The 10,821-nt window shown below is 46.0% G+C and overlaps 2 protein-coding genes across 2 annotated transcripts; both read right to left on the reverse strand.

Annotated features, from left to right (window-relative positions):
* Nucleotides 1–993: 993 nt before the first annotated feature.
* LOC6618128 (UDP-glucuronosyltransferase 2B1) lies at nucleotides 994–2,600 on the reverse strand. Its single transcript, XM_032727217.1, is given in 3 exon segments — nucleotides 994–1,093; nucleotides 1,095–1,880; nucleotides 1,933–2,600. Coding segments are annotated over 3 exon segments (1,554 nt in total).
* Nucleotides 2,601–5,526: 2,926 nt separating this feature from the next.
* LOC6618129 lies at nucleotides 5,527–10,821 on the reverse strand. Its single transcript, XM_002042390.2, has 6 exons — nucleotides 10,225–10,821; nucleotides 7,767–8,079; nucleotides 7,336–7,544; nucleotides 6,959–7,214; nucleotides 6,367–6,842; nucleotides 5,527–6,137 (listed from the first exon to the last, which is right to left on the reverse strand). The coding sequence occupies exons 1-6, from the start codon at nucleotides 10,442–10,444 to the stop codon at nucleotides 5,929–5,931; spliced, it is 1,683 nt and encodes a 560-aa protein (XP_002042426.1). The 5' UTR covers nucleotides 10,445–10,821; the 3' UTR covers nucleotides 5,527–5,928.

Consider the following 10,821-nt stretch of genomic DNA (forward strand, 5'->3'; position numbering starts at 1 on the left):
CGAATGGGCTGGTTACGGTTACAGAGTTGCTGTTAAAGTGGCTGCCGCAAGTTGCACGTTGCAGGTTGCTGTTGCAGATGTACTTGTACTTGCACTTGCAGTTGCTGCGGCAACCGATGCGCTTCAACTGCGTCCATGCATCAAGTTGGCTGCGAATTCTGCACGCCGCGGCGTCAGATACAAATACTAAACCTGATAGAGACATAACTTGCATGCAGCGATGCAGGAAATCAGCGGAAGGCAACAACAGCAGGTGCATATATCTTGTGCACTGAAAGGTCATGGAAATAGTTCTAGTGAAATTATTGTTAAGTATCTACAACTTTTAAATCTTTATATTCAGTATCCCGTGTTTCCATATCTTATATTACTTTATTACATGTTCTACATTGTTTTTGGTGCTTTTTGGAAAGTGTCACACTGTTTCTCGCAGTGCAAGGCCATAACCAGACTTGCGTCTTAACTTTGTGGTCATAGCCCAGGTCTTTGGATCTGGGCATGGCACTTCCACTTGTTATTCCACTGCGGTTCTCCTGCGCGCGGTGCGTGAGGGGAATCTCGTCGGGAAATGGAAAAGAAAATTAACCAAACATCAGGTTTTTATTTACGCTAAATTATGTTCGAAGCATCTGTAGTTACACTTTATATAGTCACCGCATAATGATTATGGCCATGACGACTCACTGCGACTTTGTCGTTCTCGAATTAAAAGGGCATTTCGCCGGTGATGTAATTAAGGAATCACAGAGCTAAAGACCCGTTTTGGTAGAGTAGTTCTGCACATACCCATAACGATTCGGAGTTTATTCGCTTGAACCTGCTTGAACTTGAGGGAGAGGCACGATATTCCACGATTGTAACTATGCATTTCTCGAACTTTAGCTTATTTTTCTCATTAATTTATATATAGATAGTATGTATCTTGGACCATTACTATTAACTAACTCTATATCGAGCAATTCTTTTCAGAAAGTAACGATATTATATGTAGTATCATTGTATCTTAACCTTATTTAAGTTCGTTCTTAGCCTTCCGCAAGTGATTTGAAGTACTTTCTGCAATATTAATAAAATACCAACTAAAATAGCCCCGCCCCAGGTTATTGGCGGCTATGAAGTCCATGTGCACCAAGGGACTCTGGAGATGCGCTGCTCCATGGTGGCGAATGACGTACTCCGTCCAGAAGATCAACAAATCCCGGGCACTTGCTGGGCGATCTCGATACAGCGAGAAGAACTTGACCACTTGTTGGCTGTATTTTGGGTTTGACAAGATCTCCTGAACGGCAGCTCTAAAGGGTTCCTCCTCTAAGGTGAGCAGGCTGAGTGCGAGGCCGAAGCCACTTTTCACCATGGCATGAGCATTGCCAGGCTGGTCTCCAAAAACCGGCAACGAGATCATGGGCTTTCCGTGGTACTGAGCCTCTGTGATACCTCCTTTTCCGGCGTGATTTATAAATAGCTTGACGCTCGGATGGGCCAGTATGTCGTCCTGTGGCAGCCAACGGGAGTAGAGAATATTGTCGGACTTTCCGGGCGTCTTATCGAGATCCTCCCACTTCCAGATGACCCGCTGCTTCAGATTCGAGAGAACGCTGAAAATCTTTTTCACTGTATCCGGCTTGATGTGGCTTCCCTGAACATTGGAACCCAGGCTCAGGAGAATCGCTCCATGAGTAGCATTGCCAAGGAACTCCTCCAGGTTCTAAGGCAGGGGATCCGACTTATCCTTGATCTGAATGCCACCAATCTCAATGGCAGCTGGCACACTAGGCCGAATGGGTCCCTCGCTGGCTGCGTGGGAACAGAAGAACACTAATGATGTATTCCTAAGGATGTCCGTGTACTCCGGCATGGTGGGGTCATCACCAAAAATCTCCCTGAGAAGCAAATCATTTAGACTATATGGGATTCAACTATAAATCTACTTACTTGAAGTATTGGCGATTTCTCTGGTCGATTTGGCTCATAAATATTCCGTACAAAAGACTGTTTATATAGCTATCCAAACGCTGTCCAAAGGTCATGCCTATCTCCTTCTCCACTTTATCATGGGGATTGCCAATCAGAGAGTTCAGCATCTGGCTGGGTGGACTGGTGGCCAGGACAACGACCGGGGCATTCACCTTTCTAGCGAATCCAAATTGGTAGTCGTTCATGAAATAGCCCGATATCACCAAATCGAAGTGGTTGCCTTTGTTTAAGTAGAGCTCCTTTACTCGTTGGTCCTTCAGGACATCTGCCATCTTCCTCAGCATGGAGTCCATTTGACCTGACATGTTAAGAATGGAGAGCAACCGATTGGAGCTTGTATTCTTCTGTTTGGCGCCAATTGTTTCACTCCTTTGCTTTATTTCCTCCTTGGTCATTGGCACTGCAACCAGGTTTATATTCTTGTGGGTAATTGTGGGCTCCAAAACCGTAACCACCGTCACATTGTGTCCCTGCTCTGCCAAAATCTTGGCCACTGACATCGAAATGATCAGATGCGATGGACTAAGGCTAGGAAAGAGTCCTAGAATATTTGCTCCTTGAGCTCCGTAGATCAACGAAGTAAGTGCTAGGATAATCACAAAATAACTTTTCGTACGCCCAACCATTTTGATTGCCGATTTTTAATTGAAGGCCAGTGAAAATGAACAGGTCTGTATATTGGATTACAAAATTGAAATGACACGCCACTAAGTACTTTGTAGTGCTAGTTTGCGATAAGCCAAGTGGTAATAAAATATCATCCATGGGAGTTCCTGAAACCTTTCATTCTACACGTATTGATAGCACTTGCACTATCGCCTTTAATATATTTTTAATATTTGGTGCTTTAAGAAGAACATGTAGAATTCCCATGCTAATCTTATCAACAAATTTCTTGACCGAGAATTTTTACTCGTAAAATGTACGTCATTTATCAAAAGATTGCAGAGTTATCAATGAATTTTAGTATGATTTATCATGGCAAAGACTTCCAAATGCCAAACTCATCAAATTAAATCTGTCGACGAACTTTGGCCAAAACTGTCTTTAACCTCATAACCGCGAAAATTCACCCATTTTGAGCCGCAAACAATTCCCCAATTCGACACCGATTTCTAACCCCCTTCAGCCGGCTCCCCTCGGAAAACCACACATAATTCATAATAACAATCATTAAAAAGTGCGACTGTCATTAGCCCAGAATCTGGGTTCGGAAACAAAACAGAAACCCCGGCACAAATGATGGCTAAAAACAATGAGCCGCTCGAGTCGGCGACTGTTCCATTTTTGTGGTTCTGCCAGATCACGATTGCCCAAAAGATAACCCAGATGTTGGCTAGTTGTTTGGGCCAAAAAGGGGAGGGCACCAGCATTTGGGTGCAATTTGCCGGCAGAATGCAGATCTGGGGATCTGACACGAATATCGGGTTCAGATCGGAGATAATTAGACGTAAGCTGGAGAAGGAGGTGGCCCAGTAATTACCCCTGGAAAACGAGCCCCTGCTGCGTTCGAACGTTAATAATCCCGGCCAGAAAAATAAAACAAGAAAAATGATCTCTATATTTGGCAAGAAATGGAAACTTTCTCGGGGCAGTTTTACTTTCGTCTTCGTCAGCTGCTCGCATTCTAATCCAAGACAGCGGCGGCTCATTAACTGGTTCGGCTGGCTTCTTGGCCAAGATCGTTGGCCTCATTATGCACGGCTCCACAACTCCACTCGACTCCCCGGCGGCTCCTCAATCGGTGAATGCACCACCACGTCATGCTCGGCCGCCATCTGGAGATCTCGAGATCTGGAGAGTGCGTTCGAAAAGGGAAACGGAAGCCCAATCCCACAGATTTATGTGTGCCACATGCTAATCAACGTCAAAGCGACAGGCACCACTGTGGGTGAAATTTGAAATTTGAACAGCCGCCGGTGGTTGCGGTGGTGCAGCTCCAGCACCACCGTCCCATTGAAATGGGTGAAGGTGAAGGCAAGCGCTCGGACTTATCGCGGATTCTTTCAGCCTCAGCCCGCACTTGAAAAAATAAGCAAGTAAGTTATGAGCATTGTCGAGTACCTCAACTATCAGATACCCGTTACTCAGCTAGTGGGAGTTTGACGGTGTTTGGGGCGGTTTGTGGGCGTTATAGTGGGCGTGTCGGTCTTCTGAGCTGCGCCTGCTAAGTCTTAACTTTCCAGCTATTATGGTTTCCGAGAATTTGACGTTCATACGGACATACGGACAGACGGACGGACAGACGGACAGACGGACAGACGGACATTGCTAGATCGGCTAGATAATTCAAACGGTCGGAAACACATCCCTCTACCTGCTACATACTTTTCAAGAAATACTTATAGTCTTGAAGAAATTTTATTGCTACTAAATAAAAAAAATAATAATAATTTAAACTTATTATGTTTTTTATAACAATTTTAATTCTATGAACTATTTTCCCTGTGCATTCTTGCTTGCAGATGAGAAAGTTTGTTTATCTAGTATTTTATAGTTTTCCATTTTATTTCTTCGGCTTTTGCGCGCGCGATCTTAACGCTCACTTGGTTTTTGTGTTCTAATAATGCAAACAAAAGGCCAGACGAACCTTTTGTATCTGATGGCGATGATGATGAAAAGCCGAACCTAATGGCTTTTCTATGCAAAATCCGGCGATCCCCAAGTCCAGGCATTTCAATCAGAAAGTTAGCAGAACGCCTTTCGCCGCAGTCTCATCGTGGGCAAGTCCCCACCAATTTGGGGTTTTTGTTTTCTGGACTCGGCTTGAACTTGGTATTTGACTGAGCTGGAGTCTTCCCTCCACCGACTTGGGCAACGGGAACAATAACCAGACGAGCCCGAGCCCACAACTGCAGTTTATGTCTTTTGTCGGTTGCCTCGTTTCATGTTTTATATGTGCTGGCTTCCGTTTGAGTCGGAGGAGCCGCTGAAGTGGAGAACCAAGTGGAGAACTTTGGGTACGTGGAAGACCCAAGAACGTGCGGAGTTGACAACACTTTGTGTGCCACTTTCATGCAAATCGCCGTCTGACGAGCCAACATCTTAACATAATTTCGTAATTTCGTTTTACGACCAGAAGCCCAGACACATAACACGTTCGTAACCCTTGATGAAGTCGGTTAGAACGTACTTCCGAAATTATAGTCTGATGATGATGACAGTGGGAACCCACATTTCGACTAGCTGCTTGGGCAGAAGTGGGAACTTCGTGGAGGAGTGCTTCTATATCGGGAATCGACCTATTGACTGACTTTCATTTCCGTAGAATACGAGTCAAATGTTTTGGGAAAGATTCGTTAGCGGAGATCATTGTGGGCCATGTATTTTTATGTATCCCGCTAAACTGCCATTTTCTCTTAACTATCCTATTATTTATAACTCAGCAGTGTCTGGTTGGCCTCCGTTTTTATGAGTCCCATTTGAAATTGTAGGTCCGGTTTCCAATTTGAAGAAGCTTGTATGTAATATGCAGTTAATCATCTTTTGCATTCAGTTGGCTTCTAACACCCCTTCTTATCCGATACAAATGTAATAAAATAAACAATAAAATTTAGTAGCTATAATATGTATGTATTCTCGGGGCATAAATAATTTATACAAAATCTTACATCTAGGAGTCTATAGACTAATCTCGCTCTATGAGAAGTGCCATGCCCGCTCGTCCTCCTCGCGATCGCAGTTAAAGCTTGGCCAGAGCCGAAGTCGAGCTTATAATTATGTAAATCGGAGGATGCTTAACCCACTGGTGGATGATGGGGCTTGATTCGGAATCCGTTCTTCCAGGGGTCGGATGGGGTTGGGGGCGTGACTATGCGCAGTCATCTTCAGCTAAATGCAGTTTTCTTCCTCTCAAAACTTTGACATTCAGCAAGACAAGTGGGCATAGCTGAGTAGCTGGCGGAGGAAGGCGGAGGACGTGGGGGGCAGTCGGTGGAGCTGGGGCAGGGGCACCTACAAGGTGCACTGGTACTGCTGCTGCTGCAGAGCACGCGGCAGCGTCTTGTGCGGCAGGTGGGCGGCCAGGCAGGGGGAGGGGCTGCGGGGCGGCGAGCGGATCCGCTGGCGCTGCAGCAGAACGATGCAAATGCTGATGATTATCACAGATAGCGAGACGGTTACCAGCACGCTGCTCAGATGGGAGCCAATATAACGCAGAACGGCTGCACAGGAAGAAAAAGGGATATGGAAAACTTTATAGAAATATTTCATTTATTCGGTCTTTAATATTAATAAAATAGCAATTGCTTTGGCCATCAATTAGAGGCTCTAATCTAACAAGAAATTTTAAGAAAGTTATTCCTATAAACCAAAAATAATATATATTTTTCTTAATTTTTCACAAATATATGGGCATTTAGGAATCACGATTGTCGCTGACAGGCCACTTACCTTCATTCTCGTCACTACCACCTGGTGGCGAGCCCACTTCCAACGGCATCCAGGAGCTGTGGCTCTGGTCGACAACCAGTTTGGCGTACTTGGTGCCCACCACAGGCTCCAAGTGGTGTTCCTCCGCCGGCTCATCCGCCAAGCTGTTGACCTCGTTGAGGTTCAGAGCTCTGCCCTGACCTCTGGGCTGAGAAGCCTGCTCGGTGGTGGGCGTCGGGGCCTGCTCCACCACCGCAGCCTGTTCCACGGACTCCGAATCGGATTGGGAGTCCCGCTGGGAGTCCGATTCGCGAAGCACCAGCTCCGTCTTGTTGACGTAGCGCATCTGTCGGAGTTCCCTGCCCAGTCGCTGATCCTCGTCCGGCTCAAAGGGGTCGTTGGGCTCGTAGGCGGCGGCCACCCCGTTCTTACCGGGTACAGTGAAGCTTGCGCGGACCGTCTGCATGCCCGAGTGGTAGCTGCAGACCACCACAAAGCTAGGATTCGAACAGGGGTTTGTTAAAAGTTAAAAACCTCTTTAAAGGTGCCACGCTGTACTACATATGTACTACTTATTTGTAGAAGAATAATAAATGGACTATGTGTGTATTACCGTCTTGTGCTGTGGGTAAATATGCCAAGGTTTTCCTGCACCGTGATGAAGGTCTCCACCGTGTTGGTCTCCGGTTTCACCAAGCTTCCGCACTCTTTGTGATCGATCCTCATCGTGTACTTGTCCGCCGCATCGCTGGCATCGCCCTTGATCCCACAGTTTCCTCCATCCACGACGATGCGTCCTCCGAAGTACGGACCCGTCTCCACCTCGATCTCTGAGGCATGCGGCAAGCATTGGGTGGCATGTGCGGTGACTGGTAAGTTTCGGAAAATATATACGTTTTGAATAAGTACTAAGCATGACGTTTTCTGTCCTTCAGCTTTTTAAAAGCGTAAGTTGGTTGTAGACTTAAATAATACTTGGAAAGCACTTACAGCCCTTGGTGGGTATGACGATGCTCTGGCCCGCCAGGTGTCCGGATCCATTCTCGATCTCATTCTCATCGTGGAAGTCAGCCCGGGCATTGGAGCTGCGAGTTCCGCCCGCCTGGAGGCGCTTTTGAGCCGCCGGACGAACGTGGAAACTGTATTTGGTGGCCATGCGCAAGTTGTCCACAGCAGCAGAAAAGTGGTGCACCTGGGAGCTACAAAAGCATTGAGTAAATGGTCTTAAACGTAACTTAACTTGTATTCAGCATTGCACTAAAAATTTGATCAACTATTATTGTATTTCTTTTTAAATATTTGCCTGAAGATATTTTAATTTTCTACTGCTCGTTAAAGGCAAATCCAATCCAAATTTCGAAGTTAAAGTGCATCAACATTCTTAGGAACTTTTGCATTCCCTAAATGGAAGAACCACTTACCCTGAGGGTTCGTGCTCCTCCTGCTGATCCGTCGCCTTCTCACTCTCCTCCTGGGACACCTCGGCGGTGGTGCCATTCACCAATTTGACGCGACACCGCTGTGGGCCGTAGTTCTGCATCTCGCAGTAGAATATCTGGAATGCCAAATCCCGGGGCGGTTTCACATCGCCGCTCATATTTGTCGCATTCACCTGGTCCGCTCTGGAGTTGGAGTTGGGGCTCGAATCTGTGTCATGGGCCGACGGCACGAATTCAACTTCCCAGGTCAGATTCACCGATTTGTAATTTGGTTCACCGGCAACGCCGCGTATCTCTATCGAAGGTTACAAAAGCATGAGCATGGGCAGCAACGGGAAAACGGGGTTATAGCCAAGATTCGTGGCAGTGGCAATGGTAGTTGGTAGTTGGCAGTTGGTAGCTGTTGGTCTTTCATGCAAATCAGCCACCATGGTTAGTTACTTTGCTGCAAGAGCATAGGTTCGGGGCAAGGAACTCGTTTTCCGCCGCCTGAGTTTCAGACACGCTTTTGGATTAGTTCTGTTTCATTCGGTTGGTTTTTTGTGGACCCCACTAAGTGCTTGTTCCCACTGGCAGATCTGCAGAAGAAGATCTGAAGTGTGCTGCCAGTTGGAGTCCCCAGCTCTGCACTTCCACTCCAACTGCGAGTGATGGAGGATCTGGATCGGAGTGTGACGTGAATTAGCCAAGGGGGCAGGCAGTTAAGACGGAATAAGAACTAGACCTGACGATGATGATGATGCTGGATGTTGCGGCTAAAGGGATGGGGCAACTTGGTACTTGGTCTTTAAATGCTACCAAGAGCTTTGGTTGAACGAGCTATAATGAAGTATTAAATTGATGCTGCACATTCTAATAAGAACAGAAATTATAACTTAGTATTAAAAGTCAGCACCACAGCATAAAAGCTGAGAAAATAATGCACTTTACAAATTTAGTTTGCAAAAAACGCTTCCTCGAGATTCGTATCAATAAATCCCTGATCAATTATCCATTAATCACAACGTCGAGTCCCGGTAAATTTCCAATTTTCCGTGCCCACTTAGCCCCGATTTCCAGGCGATTTCCCAAGCCCGCCAGCTTGGGGACTTCTTCTGAGCCAGAACCTTGCATAATCTGCAATTAGAAATGCCAGTTGCCGAAGCTAGCTTGTTTGTGTTTGGCCATGTAGTGCTGTTGCCAATGTTGCAGTTGTTGCAGCTTCGGGTGGCTGTCTTCACCATGCTTTTCCCATGTTGAAATCATTGACACCGATTTTGTGTGTGGCTGTGCATTGTAGCAGCAGCATTTTTAGGCGAATTTCGCACAGAGAACATGGAAAAGTGAAAAGTCTGCGATGGCACAAATTCTGAAATCGGGGCTACGACTAGATGCCATTGCTGAGCCAAAATCCAGCAGAAAATTAATAAAAATGCCACGCAGCAATGACAGACACTTCAATTGCAGCATCGCAATGATTAATGGTGCTCTTCGATCTTGGGAATTCTACTATCTATGACGGTGCACAAATTTTCGGTTAGGCCATATTTTCGTAAGCCGTCACTGCAGTGTTATGCAAGCCAGGAAGTGGAAGTGCCGATGAAACCCGACCAGAGATTCATTATTTTTCCATTGGCCATTGGCCACAGCCAGCGGGAAGTTCTGTAATAAAAGATCATCGGACAAATTGCCTTCTATCATCTGGCCAGATCAATCTTGATCTGTCACCGTATGGCGGGGTAATTGCACCGCTTTAGCTAATTCGATTAGAGAGAGAACGGCCGAAACGTGTGTTTTGTGCCCAACAATTACTGGCATTTTGTCCCGGCCTAATGACACTTTTGCTCTCCATTGAAAATCTCTTTGCGATTTCCGCTCTGCGGCTCTGGGCGTGGCAGTCGCCCTCATTTGGCGGCCAAAAGGAAATGTCGACACATTTCCCGCGTGCCCACATGATTGGCACACGGTGCAGAAAAAGCTGGCCGCCGGGGAAGTTCGTTGTCTGAGTCTTTCGTTCGCCACCAAGGGCAGACGTAGGGAAAATACCACAAGGAACCTAACTAGGTTCAGGGAAAAAAGCGCTTGATCGTGACCAAGTGCAATTAGCCAACATTCGACAAGAATAGGCAAACAGGAAAATCAACACGGTAAACAATATTATGTTCCAGTTGAAACTTAAAAGGGGTATTTTGAAAAATGTTTATGATTCTAAATAATATTCCACATCAGACGGGGTTCGCACTTAAGAAATCATATATTTCGTAAGACATAGGAGATTTCTAATTTGCCTGCTGCTTATGTGAATATATATACCCTTTTGCTAAAAGGCAAATGAGTAACTAATATTTCAAGTTATTTTTTCGTGTGTAGCTGACATGCCTGCAACCGCAGACTTTTAGTAGCTGCAACTTTAACTGGCCCTGCGATTGTCTGAATTTATTCCTCGGCTCATAGGACTCACCATATTTGCTACCAGCCTTGGCATTGGCATTGCGGATTGCAGCAGTTGTTGCTGCTGTTGCGGTTGATTCGGTTGATGCGGTCGCTGCTGTTGTGGCTGCTGTTGCATTGTTGCTGCTGCTTTTGGGCAAGCGGACGGGGGAGACCGACGGCAGCAGGAGCAGAAGACACAGCAGCAACATGTTGGAGCTGCCGTGGGCTGCCATTGATTTCGTTGACATTATTTTCGGTTGATTTTTTTAAGTTTGCTGTTTGTTCTCATCAAATGTGTGTCAGCCGGGAGTTATATTGGGCGATTGGTCGTGAGGGAAAATGCAAGTGTTGCCAGGGGACCCAAATGTTTGACTTCAGATACTTTATTCGCCAGTACCCGTTAACGTATTTTGTTTTGTTTTATTTTATGCACTATTTGGTAGCCAGAACGTATGGCTCTCACAGAACAATACCAGCTGATTGCCAAAAACCACTTTTGTCCGCAAATAAATCGCATTTGTCACAGCACAAAAAATCATAAATAATCCAAAAGCAGCGCTTGTAGTTTTGTTTACCGAATGTTGCGACACAAGAACCGCTCGCGTTAACCTGTGCGGCACAACTG

This window comes from Drosophila sechellia, chromosome 2L (genome assembly GCF_004382195.2).
Source record: "Drosophila sechellia strain sech25 chromosome 2L, ASM438219v1, whole genome shotgun sequence".
NCBI lineage: Eukaryota > Metazoa > Arthropoda > Insecta > Diptera > Drosophilidae > Drosophila > Drosophila sechellia.

Excerpts from the sequence above, each read along its gene's own strand:
- LOC6618129 (XM_002042390.2), bottom strand. The coding sequence starts at position 10,444 with ATGTCAACGAAATCAATGGCAGCCCACGGCAGCTCCAACATGTTGCTG. Across the intron at positions 8,080-10,224 it reads CAAGGCTGGTAGCAAATATG|AGATACGCGGCGTTGCCGGT; the intron begins GTGAGTCCTATG and ends AACCTTCGATAG. Across the intron at positions 7,545-7,766 it reads GAGGAGCACGAACCCTCAGG|CTCCCAGGTGCACCACTTTT; the intron begins GTAAGTGGTTCT and ends ATGCTTTTGTAG.